We start from the raw sequence: 21,753 nt of genomic DNA on the forward strand, positions 1-21,753 counted from the left end.
TATTTCTCGAAGGGATATCTGTTTCAAAAGGAATTGGAAAAGTTGCTAGTGGTAATGTAATGGAGTTCAAGCAACTATCAAATGATGGAAAGGAAAAAAAAAAAAAACACGCACAAAAAGGAGGATGTTGATCACATAAATTTTTTTACACGAATCATTGTTTCAATGACATTAAAAATCTAGTGTTCACAAAATTTTATATTAAAGCTCATTATTCACTGTCACTTTTTTTTATCACCATATTACTTATCAACTTATCAATAACTAATCTCTATTGAAAATCACCTTCAGAGAAATATTCTTTCTCAACCATTTTTTATTATTCAAAAGATCTACGATCAAGATCTTGTTTGAAAAATTCTAAACCAATTCCATTTGTACGAATGTAATGTTTGTTTTTTTTAAAAGGCGTACTAATGTTAATATTTCAATCTAATATGATTTTAATTCCTGAAAGAATTATGGGAAAATAAATTAAAAATGTCAAAATATTAGTGAATTAAGCGCAACCGAATACTAATCGAACATTAAAGGATGAAACTCAATTAGTGTAATTCCTGCTGCTTAGTGGCACGAATTACTTTTGTTAAGTGCCCGACGAAACTATACAACGCTAAAATCTAGTATTTTTTACCCACTGTAGCAAACGTTAAAAATAATACTATATAGCAATTTTTTCTTTTTCTTTTCTTTGGGGGGGAGGGGGAGAGATCAATTACTAAACGGAGCTCTGTCCAAAGCCAACAAAACAGAGAAGGGAGATGAGAACCAGGAACACTGGGCAGAGCAGAATTCGGCAATTCGGTTTCCAAATCCAAACTACCCCAAATTCCTCAACTTAAATGTCTGGCGTCTCACAAGCCATAATGCCAAATTCATGTTGCATGAAATCTTCACTAGGTCTGTAATACTTGTCTGGAGAGTATAAGCCCAGGTTAGATACTTGACTAGTATAAAGGCAAGCAAATCTCTCAACCTGCATCATGTATATAACGCAAGCTCATCAGAAGAATATCATTTTGATATCAGAAGAAAAAACATATGCACTTTATTTAATATTTTCTATATTTTTTTACCACAAGGATTATTATTTGTTTTGTGTATTAAAAAATAATGAAAAAAGACTTAAATTTAAATAAAAATATTAAATTGTACTACATATTTATTTAACAAAAATATTAAAATGTTTTATTACCAATATTAACAAATAATATTAACTTATAATTTATCAAATAATATTAATTAATATTCGTGTACAAAATTACTAATTTACTTAATAATAGAAAAAAAAATTAAAAAATAATATTATTTGATAAACAAATATGTAGTACATTTTAATATTTTTACTTAAATTTAAGTATTTTGTATTATTTTTTAATTTACAAAATAAATAATAATTTTTAACATTAATAAAAAATATTAAATATATAAAATATATTAAATAAAATAATATACAAAAAATATTAAATAAAACAAAAAAGCATACCTTAATTCATTAAATAACTAAAATAAAAAACTATTTACGATTTAAAAAAAAAATATATGCAAAAAAAAAATGAAGTCTTCAAATAATTTACTACTTCAGTAAAATAAAAAAAAACCATTACAACTTTAAAGTCGTATGAAAAAAATACAAAAAGAAAAAAGAACTCTTGAGAATTATAGTCATAAAATTTTTTACAATTTCAATGGAAGAAAAAAAAAATCATAAAACAGTTTACGACTTTAAATTCAAGAGAGATTGGTTACCTTACTACTTACTACTTTCCCGGTATTAATTTAAATTTTATCCTCATTTAATAGATTGAGAAAGAAAAAGAAAAAAAAAAAAAACCCTTTTGGTCGTTTGCCTGGTAGTGGGGCATGAACCTAAATAATTAAAGTCACATTTTACCTGATGAGCAAAGCGAGAATTCTGATAACCAGTTTTCATAAGCTGTCCCCATGGCTCGTGAAACTACAATGATTTATGGCAAACATCAACATTGTGTATACAGCATAAATTAGATATATTGTAATTGTACCGTGCTAATAGGAAGAAAGGAAACTGGAGATAATCTACAGGTGAACTTTCTACCCTTTGATGTAATTTTTTCTGAGCTTCTTGATGACTTAATCGCACTCTCTCTCTTTCAAGCTGCCACAAAAAGCCGGTTATCAAATATCTAAAAAATTGGACTTCCATTCATGGAATGAGAATAGTCGTTAGGGTCAAACCTTTAATTTATCAAGTTCAGAAGATAACTTCTGCTTGGAATCAGCATCTGGATTCTTGAATCTGAAAAAAAGTGCACTAGTCTATAAGAAATTAAACCGACAAAAAAGCAGGACTAGTAAGGGAGGTCTAGAGTTATACTAACTTGAGAGACCATTTCAAATGATGTATTTCATCCTCAATGCAGTCACGCTCACTCCTCAAGAATTGAAGTTCCTGCACAAGACTATTCATGTAAAAATCTCCCTAGATGCAAATTATAATGTCAGAAGTACACAGAAGCAATCTCATTTAAAATGCCAGAAGTCCACAGAAAAATCTTTGATACGAGACTTAAACCAGTAATTTTCTCAATTTTTATTTTTAATGAATAATAATAATAAGCACCTTGCGGGAATCCCTAGATTCCCAGAGTAGTTTAACCTCCTTCTCCAGCTCTGGGATTACAAGCATTGTTCTCCATCCTGCACATTGAGCACATCGTATCAAAATCAAATTAAAGTTTCTTAAAGCAAGATCCAGACATACAAATGAATTTCAAAAGGAGTAGTTCATGATTGGTTTCTACACATACACAATTATTCTATCAACTCATTAAAGATTCCATCAATGTCTATTTTCTCAGTTACATTTCCAGTTATTATTTCCCTCCTACAATCATAACCACATTTATCACCAAAATTTACAGGTAGATTCAATACAAATGCAAAATCCATTTATCAGAATAGTCAAAAGGATTAATGATATACCAAGAACCTTTTTGCTGCGTAGTATATCTCCATAAATGTGATCCCCAACATAGAGAACCTGCATATAAATCATTCAATTTTTTACATGAATCTTCAATTTAGTGACAATCCTCAAGTGTACTTGAATCCTAAATCAACAACTACTTAAACATAATCAGCCATTTAAAATAGAAACCCCATGACACGACTAACCACCATTTGTTCATGTTACAAATATGTGTAGTCATAACAAAAAACAATATTACCTGTGAACTTGATTCAATGGAAAGCAGTTTATGCAGATGAGAAACATTGCCTCCCTACAACAAAAAATGATGATTGTCAAAACATTCACTTAAACTTGTTTTGAATAAAACTAAAGAAAATTATTTTTATTTTATTTTTGAAAATGATTATACCTGGAAAACTGGACAAGCATGATTCTTTGCTTCTGTGAATAGCCTTGCTGAGGTATTACCCACCTTACAATAAAAATAAAATGTTTATACAAGATATAAACAAATGAATAAAATGATGTGCAATTGCGCTAACCTGGGGTATAGGAGAGCCATTATCTGTATTGAGTAGCATTCCAGTCTCAGGCACAACCTCAAATAGGGTGGCACGATTTTCCTCATGAAAAAATCCTGGCTTTGCACTGTAGGATAGTGGACTTGAACAGGTTAGCATGGCAATCTATAAATTTCAATATAATTGAATGCTGTAAGAAACTCAAAAGCTAACTTTTCCTATTGAAAACACACTGCAAGAGTGAATCACAAATATGTTTAAAGTTGGATGTTTCTAATAAATTGTTGAGTTCATATACTGAGTGATACATGATGTGTCTACAAAAGGGAGGAAGGCATGTATTATAGTCTGGTAAAAACAAATTGCAAATGCTATTCAATGCACAGCACAAGGACCGAAGTAAATCAGCATGTAACATTATTGTGAAAGATTTGCAGTATGCAAATCCAAGAATTATAGTATGAGGAAAATTCACTACAAGGCAGAACAATAAAGCCAAATATATATAACTAGGTACACATGCTAAAAGAAGAACATGACCTGCCAGTGATAACAACATCAAAGTATTGAAGCCAGCCGAAATTGTTACTGACATCTGCCATACTGGATCCACAGAGGAAATTCATGACAATGTTTGTATAGTCCCATAAACTGCAAATCACATGCGAAAGTGTGAAAAATCCAAGTTAAAATGTCCATAGAGAATGAAACCAACTAGCATTCTATGAGAAAACATTTTTCAACATTTTCTGTCAAATCAATTCACTATAATTTTTAAAATATTTTTCAATCCTTATCTAATAATCTTTCAACTCACGTTATTTTACTTTTCTTGTACATTTGATATCTTAGAACATGCCTTTCCCACTTGGCACTATATGTTAGTTTAAAAAAAAGGTGCTAAAATGTATTTCAAACATACAGTGATTGTTCCATCAATCATTAAAAAGCACAGGATAGTTTGATTATTTACTCATAACTGTTTTCCCTCTGTTTAGGTAAAATCATAACTACCTATTTGTCACTAAAAACGTTGCTTGTCCAGAGTCTCTGAGCATTTCAAGCATGGGCACTATTGAGGAGTCTTCATTAATATACCTGAGATAAAATTCAATGAAAAAATGACAATCAGAGAAAGTTCATTAACAATTCATAGACAACATATGAATTTAAGAGTGCAACTTCTAAAAGAAACAGTTAGCACATCAAAAGTCTAATATCTCATTGCAAACATAATAAGTGTTTGTCCATTTCTAACTTTGATAGGCTAGTGATTTTATATCCATACCGCTTTGGTTCTATAGCAACCATTTGCTTCAATGTTCCATCACGGTGGCACAAGTCAACTGCAGCTCGAACATCTTTGTACATGCGAGCATAACTGGAAGGACAATATTTAAAGGATATATCATATATGTATCATGGTGTGCTCACATGTAGGCTTTAGCCATTTTACTGGCTGCTGGATGGTTTCTAAACAGCTCACATGTAGGTAAGTATGTTCATACACATAAAGAGGCCAAATCTGTCCGGGAGGTAAAATGATAACATACAAAGATTCTTTCAAAAAACTATCGAAGATTGCCTTGTGTTTGAATGAACAAAAATTGCTTTGTCCTAGTATTTAATTGTTATAAAAATAAAAGGCATTTAAAATTATCAAAAGGAAAAATTATGCAATCCAGATTAAGACTCACTCAACACCCTCCTGAATCTTGTCAGGATTGCAATCCTTAAAATCAACCAGTTGAGCAAACAAGTAGGCTTCCGCAAGTGAAAAGAGTGTATCAATTAGAGCATAGTCTGGCTCATCAAAAGAATCACGTACTAAAGTATTTCCATAGGTCCCAACTTTATCTTCTTTTGATAACTCTCTAAATCCATGATAGGCTACTTTCACATACTTGTGGCGATCCATCTAAATATATTCAGCCAACAATCAAACAGAGAAAATGAAAAGAAAAAAAAATACATGCAACCTGCTGATGGATTATTTCAATGGTTAAAATGGTGACGAGAAAACATTTATGTAGTCTACACCTTCAATATGTTGCCTCTTTTTTTGTCAAGAACCAAGCCCCTGACCATGTACTTCCAGTTAAAAGACCAATTTAGTAACTGCAGAATAGAAAAAAGGTTTTAGCCAAATACAACAGAATTATACCTGAAAAGAATATGCAAACAAACAAAATCCTTTAACAAAATGAACCAGGAGGAAGTTAGTAAATCTACACAAACACACCTATTACACCAGCACTTACATTATTATTAATGCATTAAAAAGAAGACAAAATAACCAAACATGGTAGAAGATCCTATAAGACTGATTGGACAAACCTCGCGAGGGTATCCCAAATCATAAACCAGCTTTTTGATTGTGCCTTGATAAGCAAGAGATTCGAAGGTTTCAGGCTTGTACTGTGCCAGAGTATAATCCATGTCAAATCCCACAGCAATAATGTTCTTCATATTCAGTGACCGGTTACAAAATATCTGCTTGCCTATTTCAGTTTTAACTCCATTTTCAGGAGATGACCATACACGTGGCTGTTTGCTGCCATCACGGCCAGGCAAATCCCTCAATCTTGAATCATGTACATCAATTTCATGGTTCCCATCCATTGAATATTGAGCATGCAACAACGGATTAACTCCTGATAGATTTAATCCAAATGCAATTTAGTAATAATGAAACTATTACGTTACCTATCTTCAGGGGAAAAAAATAGATTGACTGAATGAGTTCCATAACTTTCTAAACACAAGTATTTGAAACAAACATGCAAAAGAACTAAAAGCCCTTCCCTGAAAAATAATTATGACATCTTACCTTGTGAAAGAAATATAGCATGCAATGCACGAGGCTATGTTCCGACTCTAGGCTTGAAGAAACACCTATAAATTTAACTTCGGAATCAAGAAGAGTAATCCTCTAAGTTCCTAGTAGTATCTAATGATATTCTATTTCCCTCCGTATCTCGTGCTTTCGCTACATCTACCTTGGCAAAACGAATGGCTAAACAAAGGAGAAATGAGAAAGGCTTAGGGCACAAGAAATCGGATTGGGGAGAGAAAGAAAAAGGAACGAACCTGGTGACGTGGCGTTGGCGAGTGAGCGAGGAGGTTTGGCGCCGATTCCAGAGACAAAAAGAAGGCGAGGAGAGAAAAGAGGTGGGAGAGGAGGAGAGAAGTTGGAGAGAGAAAAGGAGAAGTGCCTCTTGGGAAATCGCATCGTGAGCCGATTAAATAGGCGTGGTGGACATTGTGAGGGAATCAGATGCTGCGGGAATTGCAGAGGCGCAAACGAAAATGCAGCTTTGCCAAATTAGCATTTCTCGGAAACGGATTATTCCTATCCCGGAATTTGGATTAGATCAATTCGTATTGGGGAAGGAATTAGTTCCCCTTTCAAATTTCAATAGCATAGTGCTACTAATGCCACCTACCGTTCCTTTTTCTTTTCACGATAATAGCAACACCAGAAATGCGAGGGTTCGTGAATTGAGAATTGAGATGATGGAGGGAACGTATCAAGGCTTGTTTATGCATTATTCTCTTCTGCTCATTTCTGCTTCTGGCGTGGATAAGTAGTGCCCGGCCACAATTTTCTGGGTTGGTTCCCAATTTCCCATAGTTAGTCAATACTCCAGCAAACCAAAAAGGGGTCTTTTTTTCAAAAAATAAATTTACCAAATCGGGTAAAATTCAAATTAATATTCGAAAAAGGCCAGTCGTAAGTAATCTATCACTTTTTATTTAAAATTCATAAATTGTTGTAAAAAAATTCTTATTTTTTAATATAATTTTAAAGTTGTAAGAGTTTTTCTTATATGACTTAAAAGTATTTTTTCACACAACTTAAAGTAATAATGGTTTTTTTTATAACTTCAATTTTTTTTAAAAAATCATAAATATTTTTTATTTTAATTATTTAATGAATTAATGTATGTTTTCTTTTTTGTTTTATTTAATACTTTTACATTTTTTTATATTGTTTTATTTAATATTCTCCATATTTAATGTTTTTATATTTTTATTAATGTTAAATATTATTATTTGTTTTATAAATTAAAAAATAATACAAAAGACTTAAAATCAAATAAAAAAATTAAAATATATTACATATTTAACAAAAATATTAAAATATTTTGTTGTCAATATTAATAAATATTATTAACTTATAATTTATCAAATAATATTAATTTTTTTAGTTGATATTAACTTATAATATTTATGATTTAAAAAATATGAAAAAAAATATTAAAGTACTAAAATAATTTAGGACTTCAATAAAAAAACGGTTATAACATTAAAGTCATGTAAAAAAAAATTTAAAAAAATCTTATAACTTTAAAGTCGTATTAAAAAAATAAAAAATAGAAAATTTATGATTTCAACCAAGAAAAAAAAACAAATCATAAAACAATTTACTACTTGTTCGTTCAGAAGTTATGTATTATCCTACTTCTTACTCTTTTTTATGATATTAATTTAAATTTTAATCTTATCTGATAAATTTGAAAGACAAAAAAAAAACTCACTTTTTGATGTTTCTGTCAATACTCAGAACAGGATCGGAATCATTAGATGATGCCATCCTTTATTTTCTCAACCTTTCTTTTCTTTCATTTCCCTCTTCCTTTCATTACCACCACTAGCTTTATCCACGTGAATGTGACGGAATCTATCAATTTCATTTTTGTTTAATCAAAATAAATATTTAACATCAATTTTCTATCCTATACGTCACATGCATAAATTTATAAAGAAATATTGTTGTCCAAATATTCGTATAAATCTACAGTTTACATTTAAAAATAAAAAAAAACTGCAGGGTGCAGTTATCAATCCGACCGTTAAAGTTAATTTTTAAAAATAACGTATTATGTTATAAAATAAATTCAATGGATGGGATTTTTACAGTTCTCCTCATAACCTTAGAGGATCAACATCTGTCGTTCAGGCTTAAAGAGAATTATAAAATAAATTCAACGGAATTAGATACTTTTAGAGTACATTGTAGGAAAATGAATTTGAAAATTCGCAACAGCCTTAGGTGTCTTATTTGCCTAGTCACGATCCAGAAAAGTGAAAATACGACCACTTAATTCGGAGTACATTTGAATCTGCAAATTCACAATGGCAGGTCACTTTAGACGATAGGTAAGTTTATTTAAATTTATTTGTTGAAATAAGTGATTATTTTATTAAAATAAATAATTTTTTTAAGTGAGTTTGTGTAAATTGTTTTTCCTAAAAAAATATTTTTATTTATTTTAAGAAGTAAATCATATTTATTTTTTTTTAAAAATGCTTATTTTAAATTTGATTTTTTTAAAATTTAAACAAACTCACCAATAGCTAACCATACAAGATTATCGGATTTTGATGTAAATAAACAAATAGTTTCATCATATCTTAATAGTTCAACAACTTTTTACCTAACTACTATTTAAGATATCACGGGCATAGATTCCTTTTATAAATTATTTTTGTATGTGTATATTATAAATTCTGATATTTTTTTAAAAAAATTGTAATTAAATTTTTTTGCTTAAAACTCCTAAGAAATATCACGTATATAGATTCCTTTTATAAATTATTTTCGTATGCATATACTGTAAATACCAATCTTGCTAGCCAATCATGTTCAACGCAAAAGAAGCATGAAATTTTATACAAAATATTGACGTTTCTTTAGTCAGAATAGGATGAAATTCCACGTAGTTAGTTCTGTAAATTTTTCTTTTCCTTTTCTTTTTCCTTTTACTCTTGCTGATTGTAATATAAGGGACGGTTGCTAATTAATGCGGCAAGGGTATTGTTATCCACGCACAATACGGTTAATAATATGCAGTTGACTTCTGGTGGTGTGTGTGAATAGAAAGGTCGAATTTTCTTTAGATCCCTGCTACCTCTACCATTGTGGGGTTGCACCATGGAGTGTGGGTGAGTGACGAAGGATGTGGTGCCCTATGTCCCCACAATTGATGCTAGTTGTTCTTACAAACCCTTAAAAAAATGCATTGAGATAAACACTAGAAAAATCCAAAATGATCATAAATAAATCATATAAGTAAATTTAACTTCACGCTTTAATTCAAAATTTAAAAATTGAAGTTGATGAATCGTTGAAAATGATCAATATGATAATCATTACACAATTTATTTGTTGAAATCTTATTTCGTAACATTTATTTCATAGCAAGATTATGAGTGTGATATGTGATGTGAGATTTGTGTCATGATTGTTTCATAAACATTGGAGGTAATTTGATTGAGCATATATAATGTTGATATGGGCAATCAAATTGGCAAGGGAGGGTGACTTATTTGATTGGTCAAGTGAATTTCTCACAAAATCATACACTTAGGGGTGTTTAGTGGGAGAGAAATTTTTTATTTTCCGGGAATCATAAGCTAGAAAACTTGATTTCTCGTGTTTGGTATGTCTTTAAAAAAATAACATTCCTTTGAAAGGATTTTCCTAATAATATTTTTTAATTAGTTTTCCACGAAAACTTTTTCATGAGGTGAATTTTTTTTTATAGTTTAATTTTTCTTTTATTATAGTAAAAAGTTATATTATTTTTGATTAAATTTATAATATGATAAATAATTAAAATAATCATTAAAAAATATGTAACTCTTTGATTCTTAAGAAATTTATTTAAAATTTTTTAATGATAAACCAAATTTTTTTTATTCATTTTCAGAAAATATGATTTTCGGCATGAAAAAACTTATTTATTACCAAAGGTCTCCTTAGGAAAGATCAGAGGCGATACATTTTTTTTTTTTACATAATATACATTTTTCAACTTTAATTTTATTGCATAAGGCATGTAAGAATATGTTAGTTATCAAATAAGAAATGTAAGGCATCAAGATATATTTTTTAAAAAAATTATTATACATCATAAAATTGTAAAAATATTTTTCTTTATTTAAAAATATTTTATTTATAGTTTATAATTTTGTATATTTTTTAACAAATAATAAGAAAATATATTAAAAAAATTATTTTTGACAAACTATCGTATATTGTCAACCGACTTAATTCATTTTAAAGTAACTTAAATCAACTGCCTTAAATAAGAATACACAATATTTTACAATTAGATAACAATATTTAGTGTACTTAAATCAACTTTCTTCTTGTAATAAAAACCCATTTCTTTAAAATACGGGTTAGAAAATTACATCTCCTATAGTAATACAGTACTTATGTTATTTCTCTCTCTGAAAAAAAAATATTAATTTCCTAGTAAATATTTATTTGAATACCAAAAAGAAAGTGTAAAAATGATAAGCGGATAAGTTGATTCTTGAAAAATAAAAATTTAAATTTAATTACTAATTATGTAAAAGTGTTACAAATTAGAATTGTGAATAATTTAATAATAAATTAGTCTATAAATTTTATAATTTAATATAATTTATTATCAATTTATTTATTAAATATTAAATTTGACGAAAAAATAATTTCATAAATTTAATAAGAAAATGAATCCATTTGCATTTTTATACACGACCGGGACTAAATTTAAATTTATAATCTATAAGAAAAAGACAAATTTATCTTTCCAAGACACCTTGAAGGATAAAATGAATATTTAGACTTAATTTCTCCGGTGTGAAAATTGTAAGAGAGAACGGAAGAGGAAACAAAGCAACACCCGAACGAACCGCGCAAGGTAACGAACGTAGCTGAGCAAAAGCAAGCAGTAACAATGCCATTGTCAACGGTCGTTTCCCCCTTTTGTTCTTCCTCAGCCACCTTCCTATCCACAGTTATCGCGCGCTCTTCACTCCCTCCAAAACGCAACGTCTCCCCTTCCCCATTTTCCACTCTCTCTCGCAGAGGCATCGCTCTGCTTTCCTTCCTCTCCCTCTCCCTCTCAGCACCAGCCTCCGCCATTGAAATTGGCATGTGTACGCGCTACTCTTACATTATTCTCTGTGTTATCATTGCTGTATTTGCGAAAACCCTAATTCCTTATATTGTTGCGCAGCAGGACCGAAGAATTGGCTTAAAGACCAAAAAAAGAAGGCCTCCAAGTACCTATTGGCCCCTATCGATGCCTCCCGTCAAATCCTTCGCTCTGCCTATCTCACGCTCAGTACGTCTTTTTCTCTTTTTTCTCGCTAGTTCTCGCGCTCATGGATTCTTATCTTAATTAGGTTTCATTTGCAGCGGAAACTGACGCTGCTTATACGGATGAGGATTTGGAGAAGATTCAGCAGCTCTTTATATCTGCTGCCAGGGATTGCGTCCCACAGGACCGGAACTCATTCGTCACTTTCCAAGCCAACACCGGAGTAGAGGTTTGTGTTCGCCCTCTAATGCCCTACATAATTTGAATGTCTCGCTTGTTTCATTGATTAGGGTTTGGATAGGAAAATGGAAAACGACGACGGTTATTGAGCGTCAATTGTCACATTTTTACAAGTTCAAAATACTATCGATGACTCACTTTTCTTAAAAATAAATAATATATTTTATATAATCTTAGGTTCAAACCTGACAGTATAAATCAGTTTTAGTCATTCAACCACAAATCACCATGGTAGTATAAAAAACTTTTACACTGTTAGTTCATATATTATTTTCTCTATCAGTGTTTATTGATTGACCTTGTAAATATCTTTATATTGTCAAAACCAAATGATTAGTGATAATAGATTCCGTGTGCAACACGGGACATTTCTTTTAGCATATTGTATAGGCTGTTAAATGGGCGGATGCTTTCTTCTTTTTCATGTCCCTTCCCCCAAAAAAGCATGCTAGCTCAAGTGCAAGAATCATTCTGATAGAGACATAATTCACCTCCACTGTCTTTTTTATGCACAGGTGTGCACGTTTCGGTTGATTGTGAAGAATGCAGCTTCGTTGCTTGGAAATAAGGATCCTGTAAAGTTGAAAGCTGAAGCTTTGCTAGATAATCTTATAAGGTATCCAATTTCCAGCATTGGTGTGCACACTGTGCTGTATCCTACTGCACCAACTTGTGACTCTCAAATTCTCTCTTTATATTCATTAATCATTATTATTTAATTTTGTTGAGTCCTATTGGTTCCAAGTGGCAAAAAATTGTAGGAAGCCTCCTCTATACTTGAGAATAATGTATGCCTACTGCACATATACAAGGTGTATTTGAACATGAATAGTTTAATTTTCTATTTAATTTTAAAGAAACTGGCTGATCCCAAACAGAATTATTTTGGGTTCCATTTTACAATATTATTTTTGTATTTCTTGTTAAGTCTAGGTGTCCAGACTGCTCTAATTATATCACTTCATAGTTTGTAATGAAGTGAGCAGTTTGAACTTTGAAGTGCAATGTAGTGGCAAAATGATTTCTTTCCCATGCACGATTATCTAGAAGATTTTGTTTCCAGCATCTAATTCTTTATGTGAACGAATCTTATACCCAACATTTTAGATTTTGTATCATGTCAGAAATTGTTAATGACTACTTATTCTTTTGACCTTTTTTCTTTTTTTTACCAAATATGATGCAGGACAAAGGCATGTCCAGTATAATTATATTTTTGGATTTGACTATTGTGTTGAAGTTTTGGCAGTAATTAGTTTCAGAACATCTATTTAGTTATTTTCGATAATTTTACTGCAATTCTGGTACTATTATGTTCCTATAAGGATATTATTTGGTACAAAATTTCTAGGGATTATTTTCTGGTCAATCTAGTTTTATCATGCCTATAAAAGGGCCTGCTGTGTGTAAATAGAAATGAGATTCCTATTTTCAGTTTTGAATATTATCCAAGGGGTTTTCTTGTGTCTTGATAACTGAGAAATTTAATAAAGACATTCACGAGCCTTCGCCTATTAGCTCAAGCTTTTAGGAGAATTAGTCTTTCATATGATATGATATCAGAGCATTTAAGACCAAGTGTTCAATAGTTTGATTCTTGCCTCTACCATTCATTTTAATACAGTTGAAATGTACCACTTGGTAAAAGTGCGGGCCTTTACATTTGCATCTGCGCTTGGAGCCAAAGTGAGTATTCTGTGATGGGGTATGATAAAAATGTAATGAAATTATTCATGAGTTTTCAGGAGAGCTAGTCCTTGACAGTTGATACTTGATAGTAAATTCCAAAGTTTCCATTCTGTCTTTCACCTAAAGCATCGTTATCCACGCTCCTTTTTTCCTCCCTTTTAATACTCCTTTGAAATCAAAATCCATGCAGTTTACCTAATTTGATTACATCTAATGGTGAATGATTGTTTACTACATTGCTTCTTATCATGCAGATCTTTCACCTCTGTCAGTGGGATGGCAAGTAAAACCAACATTCAACTTGCATCAGATAGGTAGTTGCTTACAGGAATATCTAGGAAGACATCTTTTGAAGAAAATTCTTTATGGTATTATTTGTGAAAGAATTGAACCTAGTTCATTGCACCCCCACCCCCAAAATAGTAGTGTTGACTACCAATGGACAATCTTCATATTGCTTTGTTACAATTATATTTCATGTTATGCCTAACTAAAGATCAATTTCTCTATGAATGAGAGGTACCTGAAGTTCTGTGACGTGTAGTGAACTTATAATTCTTTTTAGTGGCTTGATATGGATTCAATTATAAAAGTGTCCTTTCGCTACCCTTTAATTATAGAGAACACTTTTATGTCCTGGCACATGGATTTATATATGTGTTTTTCCTCTTGATTTAGTTGCCTGTCTTGGTTTCGATGATATGGATTCAATTATAAAAGTGTCGTTTCGCTACCCTTTAATTATAGAGAACACTTTTATGTCCTGACACATGGATTTATATATGTGTTTTTCCTCTTGATTTAGTTGCCTGTCTTGGTTTCGATTTTGTTTCTACTTTTTAAAGTAATAACGACTCAAGTTTTAGCTTTGTAAGTTATTGTTGCTTGCTTTAATTTGTGATGCTCATATTTATTATTCTGGTGTTTGTTACCTAAATTATCATATCAATGGCTTGCCGCTAAAATCATTCTTTTTCCCCAGGAAAAAGATAGCTGATGCTGTATCAGATACCATATCTGATCTTGACAAATTTGAGCTGGGAATCAGGGATTGCCTTGAAACCTAACTGTAAAGGATAACCTAGCTTACTTTTTGATGTGGAAAGTTGATCATTAAAAATCATGCAAGTATGTGCTCCTGTCTATATCCTTTGAGCATTCCATTTTGCCTGCCTATTGCCTACTTTCCTTTGATTTTTTAAACTTTTAGTTACTGTCAACATTACCATAACGTGAAAGGTTGACAGTGTCTATAGAATTAAACTTCAATAACAGATCGCACTTTCTAAAATCTAACAATTTTAGTGTTTAATTTCACTAACTAATAGACCTGAATCCAGTTTTGACTTTAAACTGTTGGCTTCCTTACTTACTGTCTGAATCAGGTTTTGGGTGTTATTCCTTTGCTAATACTTTCACATGTTTCTCAGGGAATCTATTGGTGTAATCACAAATTTTCTGTTATCACCAGTGTGCTGTCTGCCGGGAATATCAAACTATGCTTTTGCCTTACTTAAATTACTTCTTATTAGTTATCTCAATCTAAAATCTGTAAGTACTCTGTCAATATGTATCTGATATTCTTTTTCAATGCATTCAATCCTCTGAATCATTTCACAGAGGAATTGAACAGGCTCTTGATAGCTGTATCCTTTTGATATTACAGGGTGTGTTCATAATTTGCACATACTGAATATGTAATAACTAATAAACTTTGGTAATTTCTTAAACAAAGGTAAATGCTAGGATGTTCTGGAATGATTTCTTAAAATCAGCCAAAAAATATATGTATTTTTACATTCTCCTTAAATTATGACTGTTTCCCTATTTGTTTGGAAATGTATGAGGAATTTCCTGTTGTCAACAAAAGGGATCAAACAAATGCATACTATACGATTATTACTGTTCTAATTTGGATTCTGAATTTGTCACTTTTTTTATGGTATGTTGTGATTTTAAGCGGAAATAATATTTGTTGATTGATGCTATATTTTGTATTTGTACATAATTTAGATGGTACATTTTTGTTGATGCTATCTTCACCCTGTTAAGTTATTTCTTTTTCTTTTGATGTTTTTCTTATCTTTAGATTATAGATACTCCTCCTGCAAGTCTCAAAATATGTGTCTGCATTGTTGAAAGAGACTTCTCTTTCAATGAGGGAGGAGGTTTTGGTTGCTTAAGATCTTCTTGTACTTTCAGACTGTGAATGGGAGAGAAGTAATAAATGCTTTTTTTTAAATGCCACCCACACCACATCTACTTCCCAAACCTCACACACACAACACATTTCTGATCAAGTAATACCACAACACATTAAGTTTGATAGTAGGCATTAAATTCTAAGTTTATAAAAACCACACTTAGAAATGAGTTGAAACTGGAAATATAATATAACAATTGAATCTTAAAATTTAAATGATTTTGCAGTTTTTTCTTTTAAAAAATGCTCTGAACATTATTTTATTTGTTTTTTCTTTTAAATTGGACATTAGTCTGGTTTATGGGGTTTTGTTGTTTAAACGGATTTTGATTTAATCTTTGGAAGAAACCAAAATGGGCTTTGTCAAACGGGAAGGTTTAAGAAGTGAGGGAATCCAACTGTTAGTTAAGCTAAGATTTATTGTAAATCTTTTAGTATTTGTCTTTAATTCCTTTGTACAAAAAAACAACAAAAAAAACGGAAGTTTGAAGAGTTCGGGGCTGGAGTAATGGTTGGCCCAAGGTTTACGGGTTAAATAGTAACACTAAATTAAGGATATTAATAAATGCATTATATATTTACCTGCATTATTTTCATCATTAAGTAGAATTCTTCCATCAAGAACTGGAAAGAGAAAAAGGCTGAAATAATTACTTTTGGTCTTGAGGTTATTTATAGCTATTTGCACTTTGCTGACTTTGTAGAAATTATACGAGCGACATCATATGGGCCAACAATTGTTGGACGAATTTGCAAATTAAAATTAGATACCTACTTTCCATGTGCTATTGTACAATACAATTAATGTGGACGCATCTAGACAAGACTATGAGTAGACGTGAATTGGAGACCAGATTATACGAATCAGGTCTGAGTGATTGGTCCATTATTTGAAGCATTTTGGTCAGGTGAACCAGAAGCTTCCACCAAGTACAATCGACAGCATGGCGTTCCATCGTCTGGATTGGTTTGTAACGATCTTGGCAAGCTGCGGAGCTTGTTGAAGAGATTTAAGGGATCATTCAAGAGGCCAAAATGAGCATCTGGGTCTCCAATTTGCGAAAGTTTTACATGATTGAAGCCAATGGATGGCAAGAGTTGGTCTGGCCAATCGCTATAAAATTGGAAAGCTGAATTGGATAGAGTGGTAGATGGCTTATTCATGAAGTCTGCTAAGAGGACTGTGTGGGTTAGGGCGCATTTGTTAGCCAAAATCCTCAGCACTTGCATGGCGTGGGATTGGGTGAGGTAATAAAGGATGCCTTCTAGAATCCAAACAGTGTTCTTCTGAGGCAAGTACCCTGCAATCTCAAGCTTTTCCAACCAGTCACTTTCTCTTATGTCAGCTGCTACTCTGGTTAAGGATTTGGCTTTGGACATTATATGCTGGCAGTCGTTTGAGGAGTCCTTAGCCGCTTGTAAAATAGTGGTTTTTACATCCAATACTTGTGGAAAGTCAACCTCAAAGACATCGCTGTCCTTCAAGCAACTCAAACGATATGCTCTCGTGTCCATTCCTACATTAGAAGTTGCAAGCCTGTCAATATATAATTTTTGTGCGAGAAAATTACGAATATATAGAATTAACTCGACTCAATATAATTCTTTTTGGCATGGATAGTTCATTTTTTACCCTCTTTCGGCTCTCCCGCCCCTCCTTCCTTTTCTCTTTATATGGGTCCTTAGGAATTTGCATTGCGAAGTAATTATCTGGGAAAAGGCGTGTTAACAAAGAATAAAAATATGGGCAGATGCACTATGTTGTCATGTCATTGATTATGTTTAGCTACTGGTTAGATAGATAGATAGATAGTGGTCCAAAAATGGCTAGTGATGATATAAGAAATATAGTTCGTCAAAATCAAGAAGTTGGCATTTAAATATCTTGTAACGTGATCCTGAAGGCGTAATTCACTCAAACGTCCTAATTTTTTAGGCAGCACAATGCTGTTATTGTCTTAGGCAACAGAATCACTTATTCTGAGTAACTTAGCAGATTCACATCTCAATGAAAGAAAAAAGAAAAAAAATAAAAAGATGAAAGTTGTTTAGGAAAAATTAAATTAAATCAATGTGTAGCCGAGTGTTGTTGACAAACCTGCACCAAGGAGAACAACCTGTGCTTGTCTGCCATCAATGGAATTAAGGGCATCTTCTAGTCTAGAATCAAACCAAAGGGTTCGAACCGCGAGAATGACTCCGGAAGTTTCGCGAGCATTGTTGAGAATGTCTTTCTTGATCTTTTCATGGAGGTTTCTCAAGTAAGTCTCTCCTGCCAGCACGTCAGCCAGTGGATCATGGATGGCATGCTTCCACAGAGCCCTTCCCGCAGCGGTTTGGCAAGCTGACCTTTGAAGAAAATCCCATTCTTTTTCAATAGTTGCATGGATTTCTCTAACAGCATCACTGTTCAACAACTCTGGAAACTTGAGCTCTTGCCATGCTTGGTCCTCAGATAACCCATTTACTACTACTTCTTTATCTGACATGATTGTGTGTTACACAAAATTAAGGGATTAATAAGAGTTTGTGAAGAGGATAATACATTGTTGTTTTATATATAGAGAGGTTTCGGGTAGGGATAAGGAAAAGAGAACCACACGCCTAGCTTCTAGCGTTAATGAAAGGCAAGGCAACAATGCAGTCCACGACTACCACAATTACATAACCCACCCGACCCTTTCTTAATTTCCCTGTCATTTTTCAAGTACAAAAGTCACATTCCGTGGTTCCCACTAAAAAATTACTAATGCTGTAGATGTGGCTGCCTCAACTTGGATAACAACAACAACAATGGACTGAGTTCTTCAGTACATAATTATAAAATACCATGCAGCTCCTTGGCTTTGCTTTGTAACCAAAGATAAACTATTAAACTGTGAATTATTATTATTATCAATCCAATTGAAACATCAATTTGCTTGTTCGAACTTATTGATTAATGATTTATTTATCACCGGTTTGATTTTTCGTTATTTTTTAAAAATAAAAACCATAAATTAATAAAAAAAACAATAATTGATATATGTTTAAAGGTATTTTCTTAGAGTTATTTGTATTATTATGTTTACACTGTATATATTAATTACAAAATCCTGCACATTAATTGTCGATGTACTATATGTAGTAATTGTGGCACCATTTTTTTTCTTCTTTTTCGTTCCTAAAATACCTACTACGTGGGACCATGGAACTTGCAAGTTACAAGTACTATTTGTTGAACTAGGAGGAGGCCACGTCTTCATGCGTTGTAGGGCGGTAGTCGGCACGGCATTTACCCTTATCTCGCTTGCCTGTGAGATTAGTTTTATATTTTTATTCAATTAAAAATTATTAAATTATTTTAAAATTCATAGTAATGATAATTTATAATTAGAAAATAATGTAAAATATTAAATGATAAGATTAAAACATTTCATATTATAATTTCAACATACTAAAAACTATTTTTTGAAGTATCAAACTGACCCACGTGTTCTTTTAAGAACCAATTTAAAGTATTTACTACTACATCATGCAATCCTAAGACGTCGAAAAAATGTAATTACCGATTTCTTTGTACCGGGTTATGAAAGTGTTTGGTAAGTTAAATGCGTAATGTTATGCATGCAGAGCTTCCTTAAAGAGGGAATGATGGTGTCCTCCGTGAAGCTCTTTCAAAATTTCTAATCGATCACCGTCAAGTTCTTGACAGTTGCTTGTTAACTGTTAAGTGTCACTTACATTGTTGCGTCTATTCACTTTGATAAATACCCGTAAGCTATAGAATATATTCACTCACTGTGAGTGTAGGCAAGTTGTTTTGTATCCACTGGTGTCGACTCACCGGAATTAAAACGAATCTTCAACATGCCAATCAAGTGATGACTAAGCCTATGTATGAAATTAGGGAAGGAAAAAAATATATATTTATCAAGAAATTTTCCCTTATTTGGTATAAAAAAAATAAGAGAGAAAGAGAAAAGAATTCATACAATCCAATCAAATATTTCTTTCTCCCAATTTGGAGGGAAAGATAACAAGACAAAACTTGAATGTATCTAAAGACATAAATATTCTTATTTATTATACATCTTAGCTTTTAGTTACAATATTTGTGTAATTTTTATATAATAACCAAACAACTTAAAAAATCATCTCACTTCCTATTTTCTTTTTTTTCTTTTTTTTTTCTTTTACCTTTCCTTCATAAACCAAACTAACTAACAAAACATTATAAATTGTATTATGAAATATTTTTTTTGCCATTATTTAGATATTTTTATGATAAATACATCAAAAAAAGACATTTTGTGATAAAAAAAATGACATTTTTATTTCTAAACTATTGTCTCAAATTGAGTAAAAAAAGTATTAAATGAAAAAGAATAAAATATATTTTTATTTTGTTATTTTAAACATTTCAAACAACAATAACCAATATTCATTTTATTTTATTCTAGAGGAAGACTGCCTCTCTATATATTTTAAATAAAAATAAAATAAAGAAAGGTTTAGAAGTTTAAAAAAAGTAAGAAAAGAAACTAATTAACTAAAAAGTAGTGGGGCAGTTGTTAAAAAAATTGATAGAGGATAAAATTGTCTAAAAAATATGTGTAATTATCATTATTAATAGTTATAGATTATAGATTATTAACGTTATAGATACTGCTTTTCATCAAGCCCAACATTTGGTAGGAATTTTATTTTTTTCAATCTCATTGAAGACACTAATTTTTTTATAGTCTTAATAATATTTTTTCATTTTTTCTAATTTTCTTTATATGATTAGTAAAATTTAGTTAGAATGCATTTACAATATAATGTTTTTTAAACTATCGTCCAATATGTTAACAAGTGTGTTAAGATAGTTGACTCTTATTGATAAATATTTTAAAGTTATATTTAAATTAATTTCTAATAATTTGTTTACATATGGTATCTCAAATTGGAAGTCAAGGACTAATATATAATATATAAAGATATTGGGTTAATTTGTTTAAAAAAAATGTTTCTAAAAAATAATTTTGAAAAGTAATTTTTTAAGAAATAAATATGATTTAATTATAATAAAAAATTAATTTAAATAAACACATAAAAAATTTAAAAAATTACTTATTTTATTAAATAATTTTTTTAACAAATGAGTTTAAACAAATCCATTGTTATTTATTTAAAAGATTAATCTCTTATAATAAAAGTTTTTTCTTATATATGGCCTTGAAGATCAAACTCTTTAATTATATATTATTTAATAGATAAGGTTATTAGTTATATGTGAGTTATACCATTTTATATAAGTGTTTTAAATTGATTGATAATGCAATTTAATAAATAATATATAAAAACATTAATTGATATGCTGTATAATGCACGAATGTAGTGCTAGTAACTAATTATATACACATAACTTTTTTGGTGAATCATGACGCACAAATCAATTGGATTCCATTCCACGATCCATCTATACCAAAACCAACCAGCGGGGAATTTTAATTTCGTTAAAGAAAGACAAATGGACAAACAGATACGCAAAACCGTCCTTCCATCTCATCCAAATATTTAATGTAAAAAAAAGAAAAGATGACGCAGAAGCCAAGAAATACTTATCCACCGGATCCACTTTGCAGAAATATTATCCCAAGGTTAGTATAAAAAAATTAACTATACCTCTAAAATGTAACTTTACTCAGTATAATATTTATATTAATATCAAATGATATAATTTGATTGATTAAAAATGATGAGTAAGTGTTATAAATATTTTGATAATTTTCTTTGATTTTTATGGATTAAAAAAATTATAATATTAATATATAAGGAGAATAAAATATATTGATATAATTTTAATAATTATCATATTATTTTATTATTTTTAATTAAATAATGTTTTTTAAAATTTACTGTTGTGTTAAAATTTTATTTTACATAAATTATATATACAAAATTTCATATTACATTTATTATCTTATTTATATAAATTAAAATCAACATAATATAAATATTTTAAATATATTAAAATATAAATTATTTAATTATTTTATTGTTGTTGTTCAATTTTAATAAAAA

General features: G+C 30.7%; 3 protein-coding genes across 10 annotated transcripts; 1 reads left to right on the plus strand and 2 right to left on the minus strand.

Moving 5' to 3' along the window:
* Positions 1 to 522: 522 nt before the first annotated feature.
* LOC100796383 (5'-nucleotidase domain-containing protein 4) lies at positions 523 to 7,143 on the minus strand. Of its 4 annotated transcripts, XM_014774442.2 has the most exons (18): positions 6,565 to 6,706; positions 6,305 to 6,369; positions 5,812 to 6,128; positions 5,515 to 5,592; positions 5,172 to 5,392; positions 4,763 to 4,855; positions 4,489 to 4,572; positions 4,015 to 4,125; positions 3,496 to 3,601; positions 3,363 to 3,425; positions 3,210 to 3,263; positions 2,965 to 3,022; positions 2,603 to 2,679; positions 2,361 to 2,431; positions 2,218 to 2,278; positions 2,078 to 2,137; positions 1,895 to 1,957; positions 523 to 976 (listed from the first exon to the last, which is right to left on the minus strand). In XM_014774442.2, the coding sequence occupies exons 3-18, from the start codon at positions 6,094 to 6,096 to the stop codon at positions 839 to 841; spliced, it is 1,623 nt and encodes a 540-aa protein (XP_014629928.1). In that variant the 5' UTR covers positions 6,097 to 6,128; positions 6,305 to 6,369; positions 6,565 to 6,706; the 3' UTR covers positions 523 to 838. The 4 variants fall into 4 exon arrangements, with proteins under 4 accessions (XP_014629928.1, XP_003523574.1, XP_006577993.1 ...); XM_003523526.4 differs by lacking the exon at positions 6,305 to 6,369 and having other exon boundaries at positions 6,565 to 7,143; XM_006577930.3 differs by lacking the exon at positions 6,565 to 6,706 and having other exon boundaries at positions 6,305 to 6,490.
* A 3,946-nt stretch (positions 7,144 to 11,089) lies between these two features.
* On the plus strand, positions 11,090 to 15,744 carry LOC100499839 (uncharacterized). 5 transcript variants are annotated; one of them, XM_006577710.4, is made up of 7 exons: positions 11,090 to 11,409; positions 11,490 to 11,597; positions 11,672 to 11,802; positions 12,329 to 12,429; positions 13,757 to 13,816; positions 14,485 to 14,630; positions 14,933 to 15,744. In XM_006577710.4, the coding sequence occupies exons 1-6, from the start codon at positions 11,208 to 11,210 to the stop codon at positions 14,567 to 14,569; spliced, it is 687 nt and encodes a 228-aa protein (XP_006577773.1). In that variant the 5' UTR covers positions 11,090 to 11,207; the 3' UTR covers positions 14,570 to 14,630; positions 14,933 to 15,744. The 5 variants fall into 5 exon arrangements, with proteins under 5 accessions (XP_006577773.1, XP_006577774.1, XP_006577775.1 ...); XM_006577711.4 differs by having other exon boundaries at positions 11,097 to 11,403; XM_006577712.4 differs by having other exon boundaries at positions 11,097 to 11,403; positions 11,493 to 11,597.
* A 603-nt stretch (positions 15,745 to 16,347) lies between these two features.
* Positions 16,348 to 18,353, minus strand: LOC100801340 (putative S-adenosyl-L-methionine-dependent methyltransferase BCG_1768c). Its single transcript, XM_003523785.2, has 2 exons — positions 17,804 to 18,353; positions 16,348 to 17,222 (listed from the first exon to the last, which is right to left on the minus strand). The coding sequence occupies exons 1-2, from the start codon at positions 18,192 to 18,194 to the stop codon at positions 16,570 to 16,572; spliced, it is 1,044 nt and encodes a 347-aa protein (XP_003523833.1). The 5' UTR covers positions 18,195 to 18,353; the 3' UTR covers positions 16,348 to 16,569.
* Between the last annotated feature and the right edge of the window lie 3,400 nt (positions 18,354 to 21,753).

Source organism: Glycine max, chromosome 4 (assembly GCF_000004515.6).
Source record: "Glycine max cultivar Williams 82 chromosome 4, Glycine_max_v4.0, whole genome shotgun sequence".
NCBI lineage: Eukaryota > Viridiplantae > Streptophyta > Magnoliopsida > Fabales > Fabaceae > Glycine > Glycine max.